A 26,526-nucleotide genomic window follows, 5' to 3' on the forward strand; every position below is an offset into this window, starting at 1 on the left:
TACGGGCAGGGTTGCCTTGCGTTGCGTCGAAGATAAATTTATTATCTCCAGACAACGCCCTACTGTTGCCCTTGGAGGATATTGTCTCAGAAACGAGGCGGGAAGCAATAACTCATTGGGCTCTCAATGCCCCTTTTAGCCCAATGATCTTATTAGTAGCGCTTTTGATAAAAATATATTTTGCGTGAAGGGAAACGAATAATTTAATGCAGATGCAACTTGCTATGTTATTTACAACGCAAATGGTGTAAGAATAGGTATCTGATAATCCTACTTAAAACAACATCTGAAGGGTACACGGAAACACATGTCTAGTCACTTTTTTTGGAAAATGAGATTTTAATCTCAAAATGTAGAGCCCTTAATGAACTATTAGTTACAACTTCTGTTACCGCGGCAATTATAAATATAACTCCTTTTTGTCTCACTTTAAAAACACCTATACACAAAAATAATGTGGTTAATTACCTACATCGTTCCTTTCAAACCGCGATAACTCAAAATGTTGTCAAAGTGACTAGACATGTTCTTTCCGTGTACCCTTCATCTGATTTAGTTGTCAAATTTTTATTAGATAGTTTGACTGTGAGTAAGTATCGAATTGAGTCGAACTAATTTACAAAAAACATACTTGTCTATAGGTATATTAAGCGTCACATAAAATAAATTATAATTAGGTATTGTGACTTACTCATTCTTTTTTTTTAAATAATAGTGCACTTACCACGTTCTATTTTCGGATCTCCATTGGCAGAATAAAGAGCAATTGTTGAATCATCCCTGTAAAGATCTCCTCCCGCCTTGGCCTCGCATCTCAGAATGGGCGCCCCTCTCTCGTAGTGGGCAGGCCACAGCTGGATCTGAACGTGGAGCTCCGCTCGGAACAAGCCCTCGGGAGCTGGCTGCACCTCGTACGAACCCGGTGTTACCTGGTAAGTTTAAAGAAATGTTAAGAACTCTGCCATATATCGACAAGTGATTGCTTTCTTTACAATGGGGGCCACAAATGATGGAGTTTGAATGGAAACATTTAATACCTTTTTGTTCGAATACTTAAAATATATACGGTGCTAAGTTACCGAGATTTTAAGAGATGGTACTTTACATTAAAACAATTAACTTTAAATAAAAACCGGCCAAGTGCGAGTCGGACTCGCGCACGAAGGGTAATTTTGTTATTTATTTAATATTGCATTGTCATACAATGTACAAAGGTGTTAAGGGTTCCGTACCATTACGGAAAAAAGGGCAATAAAAATTACGTTTGTTGTATGGGAGCCCTACTTAAATATTTATTTTATTCTGTTTTTAGTATTTGTTGTTATAGTGGCAATAGAAATACATCATCTGTGAAAATTTCAACTTTCTAGCTATCACGGTTCATGAGATACAACCTGGTGACAGACGGACAGATGGACGGACGGACAGCGAAGTCTTAGTAACAGGGTCCCGCCTTTGGGTACGGAACCCTAAACACGAAGAAAACTTTTCATATCATTTTTTTTGTTTTCATTTACCGAACAAAAAAAAAATTATAATTCTATTTAAAAATAATCATCATGTCATCATGTGCATTTAACTGACAAGATGTTGAACACTCTCTGCAATGTCAACAAATGTTTGTCTTAAATGTCATTATCAACGTGAAGTTAGTGGCCAGTCAAGTGTTGTGTTAGGTAGAAAGAGGTTATTTTAAGCAGCAAATTTGTTTTCCAATTTTCTCCAAAAAAACATAAAATATACTCCAGGAGCAGAGTACTATCAGCTGAATAAATATTGGTAGCTAATTTGTTAACACCTTCTATAAAAATAAAATGTTTCTTATCGCCAAATAGGTAGGTTTTGTGTGTGCTGTGATGCAACCGTAATCCTATTTTTGTAAAATTATAAAAATAGTTTACAGAACTCTGTTTTCATCACATCAAGTGCTGTTTAACATGTACTTAAGTAAAAACACACTAGAAATGACTACGTTAACTGTGTAGGTATAGAATCCTCCATGCAGTGATCCTTTTTTATTGCTCGTAAGGTGTTTCTAAGTTAGGTAATAACAGAAAGGCGGGAACAAACGCTGATTAGAGAATAGTTGAAAATGGCTTTTATATGTAATAGGATACATATTATGATGATATAACTTCTGTGAAAAAAATAGGTCATAAGAAATAGGACAGAAACTAACAAATGAGGAGATTGTAACAACAACAAGTACCTACGCGCAACTAACGTGTTAAAATACTGTTTAAGAGAACAAAAAGTAAGCAGATTTTCCAAGCTTAGCACTCCATATCCGGAACATTGCAGGAACAGTGCACTAATACCCCTATTGTGGTGCAAAAGGAAATTCTTGCTCGTTCTCAATATTATGTTTTAAGTACACAAAGTTTAGTGTTTAGTTTGCGTGACAGGGACACTATATTTGTTTGTAAGTACCTACTTTTGTAAGTAGGTACCTTCTACGAATAATTTACAAGTTTATTAAAAAACTGAATTTTAAAATGGTTCGTTTCGCTGAGCTATTGCCACTGTGCTATTGAAATATTGATGTAGCTGTACAGAGGAGTAGGTACAGTTAAAAGCTTGTTTCGAAAATTAAATTATTGACATAAACTTATTTTGGGCTAATAGCTTTACTGGGATGGATACACTTTTTTGTGTCGTTATTCTGTTCCGTATTCCGAGGGACAGTAAGTAGTGGCACAGTTTGTTTAGAGAATTGTTGCATCACGTTTTACTAACGTGCTTAGTAGTTTAGTATATTTATATCTCAATACAATTTTCAGACATATTCAATTGGGTACTTATCAAATAGTGTAGCAAATCAAGATTATAAATGTTATTTTTTCCTTGGACTACTAACCGTAACCATGCCAACGAGTGACACTAAAGAAGCCCACTGATTACCAGTCCGCAGGGCGATATCGGCTTGTCAGTTGTTCGCACCTGTCAATTTTTTGCTGTAACTGACAGGCTGATATCGCCCGGCCGGCGGACTGATAATCAGTGGGCCCCTTAAAAAGTTGATCCACCCACTGACTGTATTTCTGCAAGCTTTTACTTCAGGTAATAACGTTAACCGCGGAATGGTGACGCGGTGGAATTTAACCACGTTCATTCATGTCGCCACGTTGTAATGTGGTTTATGACGCTGATATGAATGACGGTACATTCATTGTAAGGCCTTTCTGAGTAATAATGGATTTCACTTACATTTTTCAATATTCAAAATAGGTAACATTTAGTAGGGTAGACTGGGGAATTGAAACAGTTTATGTTTGATGGCATAGGCCATCATAATTTAATATATATTAAAACTGGGGCATGGAGGCCTTGGTCAGAAAAAGTGACCCCAGTTTTTCTTAGTATATTACATTTATTTCAGTTTATAATTTATTTATTTATGTTTCTACTTTTTTTATATAATTTAAAATTGTATTTTTTAAAACACAGTCATTACATTTAACTCATTCACAAGCTTCTACTTGAAATAAAAAGAAATTAAATATTTTATGAAAATAATTTAATTTGTTCTAATACTTCTAATACTATTGATTGGTAGCCCCATCTCTCTCGCTAGCTCGGAATCACATGGATGATTCAGTTAGAAGGTAGAACCATACTGTTCTACCTTAGGGATGGCCAGGGGGCGCCATAAGCCTTGAAGTACCTAAGAAGTGCATATTTATACTTGAAAAAATTCGACCTATGCTGACATGGATGATTCAGTTAGAAGGTAGAACCATACTGTTCTACCTTAGGGATGGCCAGGGGGCGCCATAAGCCTTCAGTACCTAAGAAGTGCATATACTTGAAAAAATTCGACCTATGCCGCCGTGGCCCGGTGGCCGAATGGCACAGGCACCTGCCGCGATAGCAGAGGACGCTGGTTCGATTCCAGCCTGGAGCACTGGAGGCCTTGGTCACTTTTTCTTAATAGTATATGATATTTATTTTAGTTTATCTATTCTTGTACGTATATCTTTTTCCGTGGGTCCCATTTTTCGTTAGAGAGCTTCCTAAATACTTATAATGTTTGACTCTTTCAAGTGGCTTGTCGTTGATAGATAGCGTGGTCGATTCCACCGCGTTCTTGCTCATTATCATAGACTTGGTCTTTGCTATATTAATTTTTAGACCGTCTTCCACGACAGTATTTAAGCGGTTTAAGAGTTGTTGGAAGTATTGGAGGGAGTGAGCTAAGATAACGGTATCATCGGCGAATCGGAGGATATTTTATCACTGTACGTTTACTCTGCTACCAGTTTCAACGCCATTAAAGGTTCTTGAAATTTAGTTTCGGAGTAAATATTAAACAATAATGGTGACATCCTTTACGTATTTTGATATCATCAGTGCCAGATGTTCCGACTATAATGTGTGCTGACTGGTTCCAGAACAGGTTTGTGATAATTGTTTGATCTTTGATGCCTACTTCGTTCTTGTTGAGTATATGCATTAATTTGTCATGTTTTACATTGTCGTTTCTCAAAATCAATGAAACATGCATATAATACTTAATTATTAATTATATTCCAAATTGTTCTGCACTAGCACTTGAACTGCAACTAGGGCTTCTCGTGTTCCTAAACCATTTCTGAATCCAAATCGGTTATCTATTGACACCGTAATGGTGGTTCTTTTCTACTGCTAGCTTTCCAGAGTAGCTCTTCAGAGTATACTCGTATGTGAGGACGTTTAAAATACAACGATTCAACGCGGGGAGCGTTTCAATCGTCCCTAAGTGCGTTGTTTCTACCGTCCCTACATCGCAAGTTTTACTTCAAGGAGAAATACTATTTACAAACAATACTCCATCGCTGTTTAATGGCAGTTAAAAGATTTCATAATTTCTATCCAAAATACCAAACAAATTCAAATAATCAAAATACATAAGTAAAAAAAAAAAACGAAAAAGTATGCGAGCACAGGTACTTGATTTTATGCGAAATTTGAATAGCGTCACATGCATACATAGGTGTGGTATTTTTCAAGAAATTGGGATTGTTTCAATCATAACGTGTTTCAATTGTCCCCGTTCTACCCTATTTCTAATTTTTGCGGATTCTCGCAATGATTTCCTTTATCTAAAAGCAATTAGTAAACAAAAATGAAATTTCACATAAGTACCAATAAATTCGTGTCTGAGCGCGGATTGCAAGTGGTATTAAAATATGTATTTTGATGGCTGTTATGAACTTGGTTAGGTATGTAATAAAAACCAAAGATTCATTGATTGACGTGAAGTGAAGTGAAGACTGTGAAGTGTTAATCAAATGAGTACTTCGAAATTAACAGCTTAATGTAGATGGCGCAGTATGGTTCCATTCATTATTCTGTAAGTCTAAAGTTTACGATTCAGTTACCATAAACCATATAGTTCCGTTTAGCACAAAGCACAAACATATTCAGCTGTAAAATTCGGGCATAATTTTTACTTAGACTTTTTACACATCTTATACAATCAATGAATCTTTGGTAGAGCTAAATGCATGAAAACTTTGGTCTTCACTTCAGAATTAATCTCATCCACAACTTTATAATAGGCCTCACTTTTCAGAGGCGGACAGACAGTCGACGAAATAATTTATTTCCTCCATTAGCAGCGGCTGTTCCGGCCCTAGAGCTTGGGCCACTTTATTAATAATGTTTACCGGGCAGCAGGAACGGGAAACCGCACAGCGATTCATAAAGCATTGAAACTAATTGTGTTACATACATATTATGTTACGTTGAAAATGAATGATATAAACTAACAATGTGATGTATTGAATAGAATAGAATATGTAGAATTCATTTATTCATGGTAAACTACATTTCATACAAACGTATTACAAAGAAAAAGTATATTACATTGCAGCTGCAGGTTAATCTAATAATAAAAGAATATCATTGTTGTTTTCGATCCAAAATATTTCTTTATTATTGTAATTAACTCCACTAGGGTTAATAAAGGTATTAAGTATGAAACAATCACGAGCATAATAATAGGTATTCTAAGAACGAATTAAATTTGTTTCTAGGGCCTATTTTACATTTAAGCTAGTTATTAATTTAGTTTAGTGTTTGTACTCCTAATTTCAAAAAGGACGCTCTTTACTTGGGATAGAATGAAAGAACCATTAACATTAACATCACAAGTAAAGACAATATACATATATTAACCTCTTGCACGTATTTCCACGAACATACCGCAACGCCATTGCAGCATAACCTGTATATTAATAGTAGATTGTGTCACAAGGGAGCAAAATGACATATTTACGGCGAGGGCGTACAATTGAATCCTAAACGAAGCGAAGGATTCTATAATAGAATCCTGAGCGTAGCGAGGGATTCTAACATAGAATCCTGAGCGTAGTGAGGGATTCAAGTGTTAACGCCCAAGGTGAAAATAATTTTGCTACCATGTGACACATACTGCTTTTCACATCACCTATGAGGAAATTACATACATATATTAGGTTTCAAAACATTATTATTTTAAGCTAAGATCGATACGGACAAAGCGCCAAAAATATGTATACACGCCCTTAGTATAGGTACATACTTCTGGCACTTTGTCCGTATCGATATTCTCAGACGTGACTGTACTGAAAAATTAAAAGTACCTACAGCTCATAATTATGTACCTAATATCTTTTCAAAGCCAGCAGCAAACACCTAAAATGATACAATGAAAATCAAGTACATTATTTTTGTAGATTTTTCTGGTAACAATGTAAGCTCTTACCCCTTTGAACCAAATCTTCGGAAGAACACTATGAAGACTGATATCACTTATATTTATTATTATAAAGTTATTGATTTAAACTAAGTATTTACATATTTATACACAATACAGAACCGCATAATTATGCTTTGTGAAATATTTGTACGTAACTTTTTAAATATAAACTTTTTAAATTGCATAGACAAGTATGGCTGCGTTTAAGGAGACCTAAAATATCAAAATAAAAATTTAATTACTAAACTAATGTTTTTTTACGTTTCTTTGTAAATATTACGCTAATTAATTAATTTACTTAATTTAAATATGCTATTAATTAATTTGAAATACGCTAATTACATTTATTGTTTACAATTACAACAAAATATTATTTGAGTTAGAAAAATTGTATGCACGTAATCGATTATAAAGAAATTGTAATCGATTATATGCATACTAATTTCATATGTCTTTGTGTCAATATTTCATACTGGCAACAAAATGTCCTTGAACAGAAAAGTGCCACTTTGATCCCTCCTAGCAGGGAAGAAAAGTTCCCTTTTCGAATAGGTGATGTGAAAAATAATTTCCGAACCTTATATCTAAACTCGATAAGAATGTCGTTACCTAGTTGCACGGTCGGTTCAGCGACATCTAGCGTGATATTGAGTAAACATCTTTGTACGAAAGCTATTCTATGGAAGTACGGATGCCAACATTTAGTATTTGTACAGTTATTGTAATACCTCTGTATATATCTATTATGTAAATAAATGAATTTTCCTGGTATTTCTACGAAAATATTTTGAAAATGAAATGAAAATGAAAATATTTTATTACATTTTAATTTGTGTTACTTCAAGTAGACACACTACTATTTAAACTATAAACCGAAATAAATGGTACTCGTAGTGGTAATGGTATGGTGATGTTATGGTGGTTTCATATACGAAGGAAAAAATGACGGAATGGGAACGCAAGTAATTTTTAAGCTGTGGCCTCTTAGACCATGATTCCTGTTCATAACAAACAGGTCCTTTAGTTCAGTTAAGTCGTAATAATCATGTTTGATCTTGAGTGTTTCAATGAGGTCTTCTCTTTCTTCTTCGCTCCAGGGTTTTCAAACCAAGATTGGCAAACCTTTGGTCGTATGGCTTATTACATACCCAATCCATATATACCATCTTGGTTGCCCTGCGTTGCACTTTTTCAAGTAAACAATATACCTACTTCTGTATGTTTGATAATATGGATAATCTTTAATAAAAAGAGACAGCTTGAAATGCTTTCACCCCAACTATGCTTCTCTGTTTGGCCTAAAGGTTGCCTGGTAGAGAATGCCGTGTCGCATTAAGTCCGCCTTTTGTCACTGTATATTTTTTACTGTGCAATAAAGTTTAAAATGAATAAATAAATAAATATTCATATATGAATTACTTACATAAAGAATGTAACTGAAATCGTATAAATACTTGTGTTGAATTAATCAAAGCCTTGACTCTAAACAATGACTGAAGTAGAACATCATTTCCTGATTTTAACGTTCTTAATTAAATTCCCTTGTCTACTTTTACGCGATTAACGACAGGAAAGGAGATTGTGGAGGCGTTTTGCTCTTAATTGTAGGTTTACCAATTTACAGATGTTTTCAGATATGACAGGAATTTTGGTAATTTATTATTGCGCCTGAAATACGGAAATTTCTATTTATTTTTTGCTCTCTAGATATGTTTAACGTTTTGACTTTGGAAAAAGAATTAAACACTTTAAAGTTGGCTAAGTTTCTAATGGCAATAGATGTATCATATTGGCAACACAAACGTAGGCTCTTTAGTTTACTCAGGTTTTTTTTTAAAGTAAATAAAGGAATTATGGTTAGAACTTTAGAAATTTGATGTTGTACGTAGAGAAACATATGCATAGAATGATAAAAAGTGGGGCATTTGCATGCATGTTATGCATATATATACTCGTTTTTACTGACACAATGTTTAGCTTGCTGTCAGCTTTTTTAATTTAGATGTTTAGGGCCACTTGCACCATTCACTAACCCGGGGTTAACCGGTTAAACCTGGAGTTACAATGGTTACCAGTACAATTTGACACTGGGTTAACGGTTTAACCGGTTAACCCTGGGTTAGTGGGATGGTGTAAGTGGCGCTTTTAGTGTCTGAGACTGAGTGCATCAAACCGACTTTATGCATTTTTAAATAAAATATATAATTTACTTCATGAACCATTTTATCACAATTTAGATTTTAAAGATTGGTTTATTAGACTAGTAAAAAAAAGCTTTGCTACTTTCTTTGCCAAGTTTTTCTTCTTTTTTTATTTGAGTTATTATTACTAATTATAAAGAAGCCATACCAAACGATGAAATTGTCCCAATCGCAACCTGTACCATGTGACCAAAACGTCATATGCGCCGAAAAATTCATGGCGCTTAACGCGTTTAGGTCGCGAGATTCACACGCTCCGCTTCTATGGTTTGTTGTCAAAACAACAACAACACATGGCGCAAAATACTGGTTCTCTGTGCCGGTTCTTTACGTAGAACATTTTAATAAGTAGTTCAATGTTTATATCTTACTTTTTTGAAAGCATGAGTGACACTAATATGAGAAAACTACCGTTCTACATATTATCTGTTTCTATTCACAGTCTGGCTGGACATTGAGGAAAAACGCGTACTCGACGGCGGCCGGCTGGGTCACGACGAGTAGTTAGTGCGCAAACGTTACGCTTGAAATTTGGACGATACTACAATGGGAAAACTGAAACTTTATATATCAGATTTGATTTGACTTACAGGCTGGTCGTTGAGGAATAAGGCGAGCTCGGATGGCGGCCGGCTGGGCCCCGACGAGCAGTTAGCGCGCAGCACATCGCCCGGCATGTAGTAGTGCTGGCTCGTGTGAATTATCGGTGGCGATGCTGGCCAGACTGTTGGAATTTTTTTTTTCTTAAGCGAGGCTTAGACTAGTAAGAACTTTTTTTTTATACCACGTCGGTGGCAATCAAGCATACGGCCCGCCTGATGGTAAGCAGTTACCGTAGCCTATGGACGCCTGCAACACCGGAGATATTACACGCGCGTTGCCGACCCTTTAAAAACCTGTACACTCCTTTTTTGAAGAACCCCATATAACTTGCATGCAATTTACGTTACGTTGTCGGCTATTAAGGTAAACTGCATTCAAAAGTTTGATCAGATACTGCAATGTAATGAAAATTGCATGCAAGTTCTTGCTAGTCTAAACCTTGCTTTAGAACATTATTGAATAAGTGTGATTAATCGGATATATATGGGAAAGATACATTGACGAACTCTTCTTTAAAATGTTATGGGCGATAAGTGTATGTGGGTACCCCATATAACTTGCATGCAATTTACGTTACGTTGCCGGCTATTAAGGTAAACTGCATTCAAAAGTTTGATCAGATACTGCAATGTAATGAAAATTGCATGCAAGTTCTTGCTAGTCTAAACCTTGCTTTAGAACATTATTGAATAAGTGTGATTAATCGGATATCTCTTCTTTAAAATGTTATGGGCGATAAGTGTATGTGGGTAGTTTACTAATAAGTAACTAGCAGATAATATTTTGCATGAGAGCCAATTTTAATTTATTTGTACATATTTATTAATAGTAGTTAGTCAGGAACTTCCGGAAATATATTCTCAAGATATCATATTTGATGACAAAAAGTGTATGGTGCATAAGTTATTACTGGATCTTAATAAGATAAATTTAACACATTATATTTCAGGGTATGTTTTATGTTCTAGAAATCAAATAATTTTACCGACGACTTCCATAATATTGGAGACAATGGAGGTGGCAAATGAGGGCGCGTCGGCAGTCACCTCGCAGCTGAAGTTTCCCGATAGCCCGAAGCTCACTCGTGTCAGAACCACTTGGCTCTGGTTAGAGCGAGATAGCTGGTAACAAAATAATATAATTATTATTAAATATACAGGTCAATTACTCACTATCTCGTGTTATTTATTAGCAGCTATTAAATTTAGGTATAAAAGTAACTATGAAGATCTACTATTAATTTGGGATTCCTGGATGAGTCTAATTGATGAGGATCATATATTAATTGTCGTTACGTTCATATTATGCCCTTATTCATTTGTATGATTCTCATAACATCGTATGACTTATTTTTTTGTCCTTACGTATTAGTCCTAATATCAGTTGCTTTAATGAATTCAAGACCTAATATATTATTCCCAACAGCAACTTGACATAAAGATAATTATTGATAATTGACAAAAGGGGGACGTAATATTCTGACATAACCTAACTCTCTTTTCTGTCTACAGTTTGTTTTGGTGGGGGACGCAGTTCTAACCTAAGCTAAACCACTTTTCTAGCAGCAGTTCGTGTTCGTGGAAGCTGGAGCATTATAACGAAATGTGGAGCGTTACGACAAAAAGCAAGTGCTTTTAGGTCATAATTTTTTATGAAAACTGATATAAATTGATAGTTATGACAAGAACGCTTGAGACTAATGAGTTTTAGGACAATCATTACATTATGGCAAATTTGTGTTTTGACTGTGAACTCAGGATTAGAGCATTACCCATTAGGACAAAACGGTTAGGGCAAGTGACTTTAGGGATTGCGAGGGAGACCCAAATATCGGGTTGTAAAAGAGACATACCTACTTTATTTTTCACGGGACAAGAGAAACCACATGAGGAAAATATTTCTACGTAAGCATTTTTAAGTAAATTTTATTAGTGCAGTAGTTTTATTTTTAGTATTATCATTTAATTTAGTTTTAGTTTTATTTAAATTTTCTCGGGCAGAGATGTAGGGTTAGAGCCGGCGTAGCTTTATTTGAGGTTCATACGCGCATTATAATATGCCCACTTGAAAAATAAACTATCTTTATCTTATCTAGTATCCATTTCATAAAAAGTAAGTGAAATGGAATTCCAATTTTTTTACCCTTTTGACCTATCAATTGTCCCTTCTGTTGTTGAAGGCTCCGAAACAGGTCTTGCGAGATATTGTTCAAAAACGACAATTATTTATTATATTATTCAATTTCTGTATAAAACGTGATTATAGCTTTAAGTTTTTATACTTTTTGTTGAATGATATCTAAATCACAACAGTCTTTATTTATATGTAGTACTTCACGCAATTAAAATCCGGTACCTACCCAAATTAAAATTACCATAAGCGAGCACTCGCTTCGCAATAAAAACGAAAAAGCATCTTCTATCAAACTCAGCATCAAGGTAGACATTTAATAATTCTCGCAAAAAAATCTCTACCGCATTTCCGGGTATATTCAGGCAATTTTCACATGCTGTAGCAAGGGCACATTTTTCCTTAGAACAAGTCCATCTTTCCCTGTCTCGGTCCCGGCGTCTGTACATAAATTTTACCCCTTTATCTCGGCGTGCTCTTATTTCACAGTTTTTCTGTAATAATAACTCAATACTCAATGAGCTTCCCCTTTGCTCTCAATCTTTTATAGCTGAGATAAACATTTAATATCCAATGGAATTAGGTAAAATAGGTAAATGAATGGTTCAGCGCCTCCTTTGTTATTACCCGTGTAAATTTTTATTTTTATATTTTTTCTGCCAAGAGACGAGTCCGGCGAATTTTTTGTTCTGAACCTGTGCTGGATTAGATCTGTCAACTATCGAAAGCGATATTTCTGGACCAGAAATGTTCCTGGTTGGCAACTGACAGATCAAATCCATAACAGTTTTAGAACAAGAAATGAAAATCAGAACGGGCTCCAGATTCAATAGTTACAAGCTTCTTTCAAACGAACGCATAGATATGTTTGTAAGGGGTTTAATATATGACATCTATTTCAGTTTGAAAAATAAAATGTTTAAGTACTTACGTGGAATATCTGTGTACTTAGCCATTTGAGGTTAGATGAAATCATTACACGATTAAAGGAAATAGGTTAAAGCCAGAACGATGAAGGAACAGATCCGGGTAGGTTTCTATTTGGTTGGTTAACTGAGAAATGTTTCAAGTACCCGAAAAGCTAAAAACACATTGTTTACATTTATAGATACAGACTATAGAAATATAATATATTCTAATTATACAAAACATCAAATGGTCCAGCAAAACAATACAGAGTAGAATAATTGAAATTTCTGCCTTTCAAAGGCGTTTTCAATGAAGTCTAGAAAACTTATAAACAATCCAAGCTAGATTGAATTCATAATTAAAAACAAAAACTTAAAAGTAACATAAAATTTTCTAATAAGCTGAATTTCTAATTCCAATAGAAGCTCTTGAGGTGGTCCCGAGGATGCTGGTTTTGAAATTGTATTTAAGTGGTTTGTATTTTCAGGAAAGGGACGGAAAGATAACAAACACCTATAGGATGTTGCGGTTTTACAATTTAGAAGCGTCAAAGCGTACTCAAGCTTTTGTCCCAATTGGAGTTGTACGTTATAAGTATTTGGAATACAATTAAACTAGACTTTGATTGACTAGGAAACTTCTGATTTTTGAAAAGAAATAAAAGTATATTCATTGTGCAAATGTTTAAAATACACAAAACTCATATTAATTTATAAAGAAGTTTCCTTTGATGTGTACGTGAGGTTATTGAATTATTAATATAAAATTACAATTTACTGTGCCTACTACACTGTGATGTGAGAATGAGGTAATTGAATTATTAATATGAAATTACATTTTACTGTAAACATAATAATAAACGAGAAGTCAATTATCTAAGTTAAATATGTAATTAAGCATCCTACCGATATTTTAAATCTATACTTATTTATTTGAGGGAGGCAACCCTGTTTGACAGATGACTTAGCCGCTCACCATTGGCTGACACCTACTACCGCCAAATTCCTACCACCAGTTTCCGTTTCTAGTTTTACTGCCACCGTGACCGTGGCCCGTGGGCGCGGCGATTGCGGCGATGAGCGTTCTATTTGTCGAAACTTACTACAAAAACATTCTTAAAACTTATAAGTACTAATTCAATATCAGGATCACAGGGCGAATGGGATCAATATGAAAAATGAGCATACTGAAATATCACCGTAAGGGAAGATAGGCACCATTCGGACGCTTTTTTGATTTAGATTTTTCAAAAATTGGTCTTCAAAGATAGGTTGCTCAATTTTTTATTATAACATTCTGCGTACATTTCGCTCGCTACTCTTAAAGTTAGATTAGAAGTCGATAACTTTTAAAATAAATGAATGAATTGAATTTTTGTAGAAGCTCTCGAATGTACGAATCTACCCCACCGAGGGGTTATATTTGTACATAGGTAGGGGAACATTCAGACACTATCAAAATAATTATCAATTAATATCGTCTTGATTGGCCATGAAAATAGCAACGATGTAATGTAATTAAATATTTAAATCTTTTGTCAACAAAAACATACTATTCTTACATTACAAAATGTAACACGGTACGGACAGGTTTTTGTAAGACAAAATGTTCCTTCCAAAACATCTTTTGCCGATGTCATATTTTCTTTTATCTATTAATGTGGATCTATTGTGTTTCTACATATGATTATCTACGATTTTTGGAAATGTTGGTAATTGGCGTACGAATATACAGTATATTTGTAATGTGAATGTGCCCCTTTAGTAGGTGTACTAACCTATCCCAAAGGTAAAATTTTTAGATTTCTACCTGTCCAAAAAATCATGTAGAAATATATTTTTATTTTATTTTATTATTCAAATTAGTTACACAGCATTACAGTGTTACTACTAAGGCACTGCGAACTACAAAGCAAATAAAAATACAAAAATACGAGAAAACACAAATAATAACAAAATACAATCTAAGTAGATTTAGGCGACAACATAACAGCTTGGCTCCGTTGCGTCGTCTGACTTGGTGTAGAATTCGGCAAGTTGCCCCGGAACCACCACGGAACACCACACCCTTCGGCTAGAAGTCCGCGCTAGCGATGGTGTCCTGCAGCGGCCGCGGCACGCGCACCACAAATGAACTGAAGTGCACATAGTGACGCGACTGTAGCTGGTGCACCCTCAGCGTATAGCCAGTCTTCCGGCGGATGTACTCCACCACCTCGTCGGCTCTGGCGGAGTAATGCAGTCGAGACACGTAGCGCCTTACTCGGTGTTGCAATCCGTAGACCGGAATTAACCGGCTCCGCAGTGCCACACAGAGTCTTACGGGGCGATCTGCGTGCCTTTTTATTCTTTTACACCAGTGTGAATCCCTCCTTATCCACATCCGTGCGGGAGGACTTCTCTAAAAGGGGAGCCCGTGATTTACACGACTTAGAAGGCGTGTTGTCCCGTTTAGCTGCGACAGACTGACCGGCAACGTCAGCATAAGCATGCTGACGTGACTTGGAAGAGACAGGAGGCGGTCGCACGCGCGGGGGGTGCGCGGGCGATGCAGCGGCGCGTGCGGCACATTTAACAGTGTCAGCAGCACGTAAACTAACCGACTCGACACCAGTGTCAGGTCGATAATCGCTCTTGAAATTTGAAACCGCCGACCGAGTTGGAGCATTCCGCAAACATGTAATTTCGTCGCGTAACTCGGCTAGCTTCAAACTTCATAATAACTTCGGCTAATCTTGTATTTAGGGCCACGATTTCCTTAAACAAGAGACGAACGTCGACTTTATCTGGAGCACACGACGGCAGGATTGGGGCACCCGTCGCCACAAACTCCGGAATCCGATCCTTGTTTTCCCTCAGGATTTTCATTATGTCCTTAAGGGTCTTCTTCCCGGCTTGATGCTTGATCTCCTCATCGGTGAGGTACATATGTGCCGACGATCCCAAGGGACCACATCCATCGCTCCTTCCTGCACCAGCTTGTTTTTTAGTTGCAGGAAGGCGAGGAACTCATTCACGATGGGTTGAGTCTGTTCGGAGTCACTCATCGCGTCAATTTCCGAGCGGCGGCCGAGCCGCGCTAATTTCGCAATTAATAAATTAATTACATATCAATGCGTCTATGTCGCTACGCGCATTGGACAAGACTGTAGTAGATTCATATATACATTAACTATCCTCGTGACCATAGTTACTTACCGTTGAGCAGTTCCATAGAAATTAACACTCTACTTCAGCACGAAACATCTGAGAATATGGTCCAAATATTTACTTTGAGAGTTAAAAAACGCATCACTTCCTCTTATGTCGCTTGTGACGGCTGTGTTGGCGGCTAACTTCGTGGACATCTGACTCTCGTCAATGGCACTTATACACGCAAAGCTGTAATAAATACGCTGTTCTCTACCCCGTATAAGAATGGTGCCTAATTAGCCCTACCTCTCTCCCCGTAGCCTGCGTCGCCAGTCATAAGAAATATTTTATATATCAACAAATTTTTTTGGCTGATCCGATCCGTCCTGAAATCCGATTCACCTCGGTCTACCCTGCTCCTCGTAGTGTTTATTCCTCTCTCTCCTTTTGCTCCCGCTTAACGTTTGTTCCACGTTCCATAGAGCTGAGGATTTCAACTAGGAATGCAATTAATTCAAAATGGAAAACGTTACTAAATACTGTTTATAATAATCCAAATGTCAAATGGATAACGGATCCCGGTTTGAGGGATGCAAGATAAAGCCTGTTGAATTGAAATGGGGAAAGGTTGAAAACATTGGAGTAATTAATATAGTTATACGATATATATTATTGAACATTTGAAACATCATGTTTTAATACGACATAACATAATACGGAAAAAATAACTTTAAAATGCTCCGGTTATATTTTACAGCTTTTTAAAATACATAATAATGTTATACATGTATGTAATTCATGGAAAGGTATCAGATGATTCGATAACGAAATTGACCAAATTTTGTAATAAGGCCCGTTTAACACAAGAATTAAAAGTAACCCGTTTTACCTGTAGGCTCTGTTTTATGTTGTCCAAATGACGCTGTCAACGTAAAAGAAGTCTTATTTTTTATGGCAAGAAGTTGTATTTTTGTTGTTTTGCGAATTATTCGCCCCGAATTGCACCAAAATGGGAATCCACGGTTTTCCGAAAAAAATATGAAAAGATTGTAGGTTAAAGCCACGGGGAAGGCACCGCGTAATATGCAGTATAATCCAGGTTCTCCTGACTGCCTAAATAAATAAAAATCATCCATCTGCTCTCTCCCTTTCTCTGTCTTATCGTATGGAATCTATAGGCTAACTACTTATCCCAATTTCTAGTAGAAGGTAACTGAGTTTGGGACTGAAACAATTTTAAATATACATTATATTTTACTTACTTACATAATACAAATCAGCTCCATGCAGCCAAACTTTCAACCAAACCGTAGCTGACCATAATAACTTACCTCCTCAGTTGAACGGAAGACATATAGAAAAGCGCTATCGACAGTTAGCTTTCACCGGGCTTTCCCCATATGTTGCCAAAAAAGATAGTTACATAGGCAATCTACTTGGCTAAATAAATTAACTTGTCATACGGAATATTAACAAAACCAGAACACCTTTTTTCAAGGTCCTACTTAAACAGACGCTTATGAGTAAAGTGCTTTTACGCGAATCTTACAATTTATAACATTCAAGGTTTCGTGCAATTTATAATAAATAAATGTATAAGAACTAAAAGGAACAGAAAAATACCCCGACATCAAACAGTGTATTTCATCCTTTAAAAATTGCTTCTTTACGATCTCGAATATTTCACCTGTAATGTTGAGTTCCTGAAGTCGAGTATTATACCGAATTTGAGTAGGTAACTATCTTCTGGGATTAGTTTTTTATACACATCTGAATTCTACTTTATTGCACCTGCAGACTAGATACGTAATGCTGTCGGCAATTTTCTTTTGTTTGATATCAAAGTAAAAGTTCTCATGTTTTATCATCATCATTATCTTCATCACCATCGTCATAAATAATTATGTTCAAAAGGATTATCGTCATAATATGCCATGAGACCGATTTTCTGATATCTCATAGCATTTCATCACCATTATCAGCCGAAAGAAGTTCGCTGCTGAACAGGCCTCCCCCAAGGATCTCATTACATGTCATTACCGCCCTATCCAACGCTGCTATCATCCAATGCTTCTCTGTGATCTTAAACAAATCATCGGTCTATCTTGTTGGGTTCGATTAAGTAAGGATCGGTTATATCCTCTTGGGCTTTCTTCTGCTGCGACCTTTTTTTCGCGGTCGTCTCAGGAACCTTTCTGCTCCTTCTACAAGGATTGTGTCCGGCAACTGCGCAACTGTGCGAGAAGATGCGTTACGCAGATTCTCGGAGCATCCAGGTATATACTCGTACATAGTTATCCACAATCCAAGTTTCAGGGGAATATGTATGTGCAACAAGGGAGGTCAACAGAAGTTTGATCTCGTTGCGAGATTCCACTAAGGTTGTTCAGCATTTTGCCTAGGACTTCGGGATCTGGACCTTCGATATCGTCGGCAAAACGAACATTGATGTTGTACTTGACGTTATCCATCAAAGTCCAGAAGTTGAAGACATCTATATCATACACCCGACGATAATGATAATTCTATGATGACCAGGAACAGGGTACTTAATAAAAAAATCTCTTAGGCACTTTTGCACCTCTACGTAATACGTACGTACGTACGTAATTGTATAGCCTTCCAGCGTCGCGTGAGTAAGTACTATCATAAAAATATTATCACCATTAGGTGCAACACAGAGGTGCAACAAAGTTGAGGATTTACGGTTATTGTATGACAGAAATACAACACAAGCTTTACATAATCTTTTTAGTATAAAAATGCTAACATATGCATCATCGTCATTATATCAGGCAATATAACGTCGATTGATGAACATACAGAACATAGGGTATCCCTCACTTATTACCATAATCCAACGAACTTTGGCATCTTTCATCAGATTTAAGGTAAATGAAACAAACTCAAGTGGGGCCTAATGTTAGCTTGGGTAGTGAAAATTAATACCTACATCGACATTAATACCAGCAAATGGAAATATCTTCGTCGAAGGTGTTTCAGTAGGGGAGTAGCAGTAGAACTCTTGGCGCCCCCTGTACCACTTTACAGAATAAAGGGGGGCATCAGTTAGCTCGTACAGGCAGGCAAAAGTAGCGTCTGCTCCTCGCTGGACCACTGGAGGAGATATCCGAAGCTCAGTAGCGCGAAGCCCGCCTGCTCCTGCGAGTAAAAAAAATACGGTGTCGTAAGAGTAGTTTGCAAAAACGATCGATTTTTAAAGGAAAGAATCCACAGTTTCTTAAGTCTTAAATTACATTATTTTTCAATATAATAAGCACTATTTTACTACATTTTAACTAAATTAAAAATGTTCAGTGAAAGCATGCATGTCAGAATGAGCAAAAACGTTAGGTACTTGAAAAATTTACGCGAAATTTTTCATGGTTAAATAAATTCGCTGCGTTGTGCAATTGGACCGGTACGCGCGTCGTATCATGAATTTAGCGCTATGAATAAATAATTTGGACATTGTTTTCTTTCTAAAAGTGACATTTCTTCAACCAAAAACGACACACGTTTTGACACTGACAGATCAGTATCGTATTGGAATTAGATCGCATAACTAAAACACGAATTGGCTCGTAAGATTTAGATAGTAAGAGCGGCAAAGATGGCAGTCGCTTTCATAAAAACTAGTGCCCACGCCAATTCCTGGGATTAGTTGCCAAGCGGACCCCAGGCTCCCATGAGCCGTGGCAAAATGCCGGGACAACGCGAGGAAGATGATGTTGAAGATGATGCTTTCCTTAACTCTACACTCACTTAACAATTTTTTTTACGATGGGATCAACCCAAAAGTACACGGCCCATTTTTCCTAAGAAGGCACTTTTTATATGAAAATCTGGGTCGTCAGTGGTTTTGTATGGCGGTTGTGGGGTATCTATTTAGACTCATGTAACTGACGTTTTTTTATTTATTTAATCTTTCTTGCACAAAATAAAATACAATGGTACAGAAAGCGGACTTAATGCTATGAGGCATTCTCTGCCAGTCAACCTTCGGGCAAAGCAGAGAATTTGTAGGCGGTGCAATATTATGATTACATATATACAAGTAATTTACTTAAATAATGCATAGGCATAGATATAAATACATATATCGGTATATAATGTTCATATGAATACATACAATATGCATACAAACCAAAATATAAGATATCAGATGAAACTTACAAAACAGAAACACTAAGCATTTATCATTCTCCCAACAAAGTACTTACATAATAAGGATTTTTCAAATGCAAATCTATTCGGATACTGTCTAATTTTAACAGGGAGACTATTCCAAAGGCGAGCTACCTGAATCGAGAAAGAATTGGATATGTAGGTGAGATGATATGGACAAAGAAAGGTTGCCAGAGGAGCGAAGTAAATATACAGTATATGAGCACACAATTGCGATTTTAGTTTTCAGAGAATCGCTATTGAAAGATGTCCCTCTCGATTATCCTCTAAAATATTAAAACGTACCCACAGTACTACAAATAGTCTCACGAGAAATGGGTTTAATTATAAGATAATACTCGAAGGCTGGTATAACTTTGTTGTCGAGTGATGGCACATTAAAAGTCGTATACTTAATGTTGTCGGGTGTTCGCGGGTATTTGCCCACCCAGGTAAATACCCATCTACCCGGTATTTACTCGTATCCACGCAAATATCACAGGTTGAACTTAACAAATTGACATCACAGGTTAAACTTAACATAAAAAATTTGATTTTACAATTAAGCTAATATCCATCGGCCCCAAACTAGGCGCAGCCTGTATCTCGGGAACCGGGTAAATACAATTTACTGAGAAATTTTAACAATACTGAATATGATGGCCGTTGTTTGAACGAGAGATATCAAATATAAAATATAAATTAATTGAACTACAAAAAATTGCATGCAGGAAAATATATACAAACAAAAAAAAATACAATCAAAATAAAGCATTCAGGAGAGACATGCGTAAGTGGAATTAATATTTTTTTTTAAATAGACTGGTAGATTCATTTGTTGTTGCACATATTATTATTAATTTGTGTTAAGGCTTGGCCAAACACACGGCATGACGCAGCGCCGCGTCCGCGCTGCGTCCGCGCCGCGTGGACGCAAGGGGCCGGCGGGACGGCAGTCTGTTTAACGTCGCTAACCTGTTAGCATGGGCGGCGGTCGCGCCGCGCGACCGCGGCGCTGCGTCACGCCTTGTGTTTGGCCAAGCTCACCAGGCTGTATCTCATGAACCGTGATAGCTAGACAGTTGAAATTTTCACAGATGATGTATTTCTGTTGCCGCTATAACAACAAATACTAAAAAGTACGGAACCCTCGGTGTGCGAGTCCGACTCGCACGCACTTGGCCGGTTTTTTTTTATTTGAGTTAATTATCGTACTTAAACGTTGATAATAAACGTTCGAATTTCGGTCGGAGGGGGGTAAAAGGCAACTTTTTCATATTTCTAAGAATCTGTCATTAAAATTAAAAGTGTTGTATGTACAAACAAGTGGACAAAATTTCTTACAAAAAGGTTATACTTATGTATACCTACATTTTTGTCATAATACTAACTATATTTGACTAGTTTGGGATTAGTTGCCAAGCGGACCCCAGGCTCCCTTGGAGCCGTGGCAAAATGCCGGGACAACGCGAGGAAGATTATGACTAACTATATTTGACTTACAGAGCTTACAAAGTTGTCATACTACACATTTTTTTTTCATTCACCAGTAGTCTTTATTATCATCTTTCTAATGTATATTTAAAACGTTTTAAAACATTTCCAGAGGTCATAGAATAATTTTACACGATTTTCATAATTGGACTGATATGTTAAAATCGAACCATTAACCAACTTTCAGTATTTCCCATGTATTTTGTGAGTGAGTTTTTACTTGCAGATATTTTATCGACATACTTGAATCAAAAAACTACTTTTAAAACTAAAGTTTCAGTTTTATTACTGTACAGAGTAATAAAACTGATAAATTATATTTATCAGCTCCAAGTTTGTACATACCTATGTATATCTTTCTTCTAATAATATAAGACTAAAACTATTATGACCACTGGTATAAAGGTAACATGGTAGGAAAGTTTTGAGAAAAGAGTTATTCAGGGCAGGGTGGCTTTGTTTGAAATTCTTCTTTTTTTAAGTTGGTAGCAGGGCTGGTAACTTTCCTACATTACCTTCTCCTTGAGAAACATTTTTTTAATTTGTTTACATAATGGTATACTATATTGATGATGATATTGATAATTCTCATTAACCTGATGATGAGTATAATGTGTACTAATAAAGACTTATTTTTTATGAGCTGTTTTTTTGCATGTTTCACTTTCCTCTCTATAGTGAGGTGAAAAGTTTTGTATTACACACGGGTGCAAATGTATTTTACTTCTCGTGTGTTGAAAGACTCGCTACGCTCAGGATTCTATTTTAGAACTAGAATCAGAATCCTTTCGCTTGCTCGTGTTTCATTTCTACACTCGCGGGTAAAATACATCTTTGCACCCTTGTATAACAAACAAACTTATCTCAGCGGCTTTCGTAGAGACTAGCAGGCTTCTGTCATTTTGTACCGAAAATCGAAATCTTTGAGTTCAGTAATCAATAGACGGATTGCTTTTACATTCATTTTTAGGGTTCCGTACCCAAAGGGTAAATCCGGGACCCTATTACTAAGACTCCGCTGTCCGTCCGTCTGTCCGTCTGTCTGTCTGTCACCAGGTTGTATCTCATGAACCGTGATAGCTAGACAGTTGAAATTTTCACAGATGATGTATTTCTGTTGCCGCTATAACAACAAATACTAAAAACAGAATAATATAAATATTTAAATGGGGCTCCCATACAACAAACGTGACTTTTTTGCTGTTTGTTTTTCGTAATGGTACGGAACCCTTCGTGCGCGAGTCCGACTCGCACTAGGCCGTTTTTTTTTACCTGAATTTGCTATTTTCCTAATAGTGTACAGTCAGAAATACTATTCGCTTACATAGAAACTTCTATGCGGGGGGGTTCCTTTTTATTACTAACAACACTACCTATATTAGCACGTAAGGTTTATCTGTAAGTGCTGATATGTATAATAATAAACAAATAATAAACAAATTTTCTCTGCAGCTGACTGCGTTGATTGTACGTTAATTAACCATAGAGCCCCTTCTTTTGTTAGGGTTCCGTACCCAAAGGGTAAAAACGGGACCCTATTACTAAGACTTCGCTGTCTGTCTGTCTGTCTGTACGTCTGTGTGTCTGTCTGTCTGTGTATCTCATGAACCGTGATAGCTAGACAGTTGAAATTTTCACAGCTAATGTATTTCTGTTGCCGCTATAACAACAAATACTAAAAAGTACGGAACCCTCGGTGGGCGAGTCCGACTCGCACTTGTCCGATTTTTTTTTCGAGTTTTTTGATTGATGAGCGAAAAACAAATTCCATACTTACAAATTTTACAAACTTTTATAACTCTTATAATAATATATAATCGAAAAATATATATCAAAGGGTAGTTCAAAGTCTTTTGATTATTATAAGTTAGGAGCGTAAAACAAATTCCATACTTACAAATTTTACAAAATTTTAACTTATAATAATATAAAATCGAAAAATATATATCAAATATATGGTCAATATACATTAAATTTTGTAAACATATTTTATGAAAATGGAAACTACGTTTATATGGGGAAGCGGTCGTAAACTATCATCTTTAAAATAAAAAAAATATCAAGCCTGATTTTCTGGCTGGACCCCTACAGGCACGTACAGTCACGCTCCGTGATTTAGGGTCCTAGCTAGATTGGTTGTTCAATACTTACGCTAAGGAATGTCCAATTTAGCTAGAATCCTAAATGGCTCAACAATCTCGGAGCGTGACTGTACAAACCTTCTATTTCTTAAAAGCTGTATGATTAAAGCTTAGTTTATTCGGTGTGACTATAATAAGTATCAGTAAAATATTTATAAATATTGTTTAGTATACTCTAATCATTTATTTATTAATAAAAAATCCAGACGTTTCACTTGCGTTCAAAATGTAATAACATATGAATTTCGTGACAACCCTGTTTCTGTCTTGAGCAACTCGTGTACAAAACAAAGAGTAGTTATTTCGTACACTGACAAAGGAAAATGCTTCTTTGTACTGTAATGTCTTGAAATAAGAGTGTGACATTTAGAAATTATTAAAGTGTTTTGTACAATAGATTTTTTTATGTAATTTTAGCATGTTATTAATAATTATAACTTGTTTCAAATGAAAAAACGACATTGAAGATATAATTTCCCCATTAGTACCCGAGTTTTGATTTTCACATAATTTTAACGGTGGTTGTGTGACCGTGTCAATACCTACATTTTTTTCGCGCTTTGACGACGAAATATGTATGTAAAAAAATTGATGCTTTGATGATTGCTGTACCTTTTGTATCTGTGCTTTGTTTACCGAATACATTTTACTTGAATTTCAATACTTTATTGAGAAAATAAAATTTTACATGTCAGGTTTACAATACTTAATGCTTAGGCTTATAATATTAATATTAGATTTAAGTACATAATGAACAGACAAGGCTGAGCCAGCGAACCAGTTGTTTATCTTTGTTTTATGAATAAATAAGTATACTAACAAATCTTCTAATCCTATGTGTTGAAAGGCCAGATAGCAGGCGCTAGTTCTTCTAAAAGATAGCCTGTTGAATTCAGAACTGATATAAACATGCGTTACAAAGTGAAAAAGCGGTAACATAATTACGTACCTACGACATCCAGCCTTGCCACGGCGGTGTGGTGCGGGTACGACGGCGCGTTCAGTATCACCTCGCAGCTGTAGTTGCCCGTGAGGCTCGGAGCCACCCGCAGAAGCACTACGTGGGTTTCGTTAGATTTTAATCTCTGCAACAATAGAGTGTTTTTCGCAGTTTTCGGTTAGTACTTGGGAGACCGAGCTTTGCTCGGAAAACATATAAAACTCAAAAATGCGCGTTTTCCCAGAGATAATACGTAGATGTATTTTTCGCCCCCGAAAATCCGCATATAGAAAATTTCATCGAAATCGTTAGAGCCGTTTCCGAGATCCAAGAAATATATATATATATAATATACATACAAGAATTGCTCGTTTAAAGGTATAAGATGTAGTTTTATTAAAGTAGTAAAACTATCTAAAATGTGCAAGTATTTATGTTTGTTTGTTTGCTAAATGTTTGGAGCTAATCGAACTTCACGAGTAAATTAAGCAGTCGTCTTGATTACCATGATGTTGATTTGACTATACTCGCTAATCTCTCTATAGTCGCTATGCATCTCGCGTGCACTTCGAGAGTTCGAGCTGCACTTATAAATAGGTATGTCAAATCGTTATCAAACCAAGATCAAATATTTATAGTATGAATGCCGTTTAGTTATGTATAAAGCTTTTGTTGTCACCGAGTAATCGTTTTAAAAAGTCGCTTCGTTTCACTATTTATGTCAAAATCATTTTAATCTTTAATTGCGCTTTTGACGTCAAAACCAATATCAGTCACACCGTAATTCATGAAATCGTCAAAACGGGAAAGTTTACGTTACAAATCCACTCACGTCGACTTTAATCCCGTTGACAGACAGAACTTTCGTCGTTGGCGACTCGAACGGCGAATATCTGTAGAACTCGTGGGTGCCCTTGTACCACTTTACGGAGTATATTCCGTACTCTCGCAGCTGGTACAGACAAGCCATCGTCACGTTTCTACCGCGTTGTACGACGCGTGGCGTGATTCGCAGTTCCGTGGTACGGAGGCCGCCCGCGCCTGTGAACAATGAGATACTGGTTTAGTTTTTTGGTAAATTAATTTGGGGGAAAAAGTTGGTGTGAATGCTATAAAGACAGATGTTGAAAATGAAAAAGCTTAAAGGTATTACTGAAATGGGTTCATTAAAAATGATAAACTGCTGTCAACGTAATACGGAAAAACATATACTTGTAGTACTTGTACATAGTGGTAGACGGTTTAATGTACAGTCAAGTGTAAAAATATGGGTGCACTCATCATACTCTAAATAGGTCCCATAGCTCTTATGTCAGCGAATTAAGAACTATGGGACATATTTTTGAGTACCTAGGTTAGTTATAATATGCACCCATATTTTTACACTTTACTGTACCAAAGCAAAACACCAGTTAGCCACCCTAAGATATGTAACTCGACAAACAAAACCACTTAGTCTAGAAGTCATCATTAGCGTTATTGCCACCCCTTGCCATTATGTATAACCCTCGAAATCCCGCTGTTCCCAACACATTAGCTGGGTTTATGGCAATGCATTGGATGGACAGGCGTAATCGAGAAGAAGAGTAATGGCAACATTACTGACCCAATTTGGGGATGGATTAAAAAATGTGTTTTGGCAAATTACAGTCGCCGTCAGATATAGGTATATCGGAGCGGCCAAGGTGCTAAAAAATAACTCCACACACTTTAATGTCTTTGACAATAGAGGCACTGTTCAGATATTTGTGAACACCTAGGCCGCTTTTATATATCGGAATATTCCTGGCGACTGTACATATACATACAAAATGAAAAAAGAATAGAATAAATATCAATGAATATAGCTTAGATACGGAAAAAATCTAAAACAATATGTAAGTAGGTACATAACTTATATCGTAAATGTCACTGCAAAATATTCAATGTGAAATTGCCGTCTTGAGTACGACTATATTTTGGCCCAAAATAATCTGCTTGTCTCTTCTTCCTCGCGTTGTCCCGGCATTTTGCCACGGCTCTTGGGAGCTTGGGGTCCGCTTGGCAACTAATTCCAAGAATTGGCGTAGGTACTAGTTATTTACGAAAG

At 36.4% G+C, this 26,526-nt stretch overlaps 1 protein-coding gene and 1 long non-coding RNA gene across 2 annotated transcripts in view; both read right to left on the bottom strand.

Moving 5' to 3' along the window:
- The window catches only part of LOC134754489 (uncharacterized), a 156,705-nt gene that overhangs the window by 6,682 nt on the left and 123,497 nt on the right, over positions 1 to 26,526 (bottom strand). The gene's annotated exons all lie outside the window — the stretch shown is intronic.
- The window catches only part of LOC134754129 (uncharacterized), an 80,801-nt gene that overhangs the window by 2,837 nt on the left and 51,438 nt on the right, over positions 1 to 26,526 (bottom strand). The window contains exons 2-7 of the mRNA XM_063690211.1: positions 25,270 to 25,478; positions 24,447 to 24,582; positions 18,649 to 18,857; positions 10,511 to 10,646; positions 9,513 to 9,646; positions 725 to 929 (exon numbers count right to left, since the gene is read on the bottom strand). Coding sequence (XP_063546281.1) covers positions 725 to 929; positions 9,513 to 9,646; positions 10,511 to 10,646; positions 18,649 to 18,857; positions 24,447 to 24,582; positions 25,270 to 25,478 — 1,029 coding nt within the window. The remainder of the gene's footprint in view (positions 1 to 724; positions 930 to 9,512; positions 9,647 to 10,510; positions 10,647 to 18,648; positions 18,858 to 24,446; positions 24,583 to 25,269; positions 25,479 to 26,526) is intronic.

This window comes from Cydia strobilella, chromosome 2, assembly GCF_947568885.1.
Source record: "Cydia strobilella chromosome 2, ilCydStro3.1, whole genome shotgun sequence".
Taxonomy (NCBI): domain Eukaryota; kingdom Metazoa; phylum Arthropoda; class Insecta; order Lepidoptera; family Tortricidae; genus Cydia; species Cydia strobilella.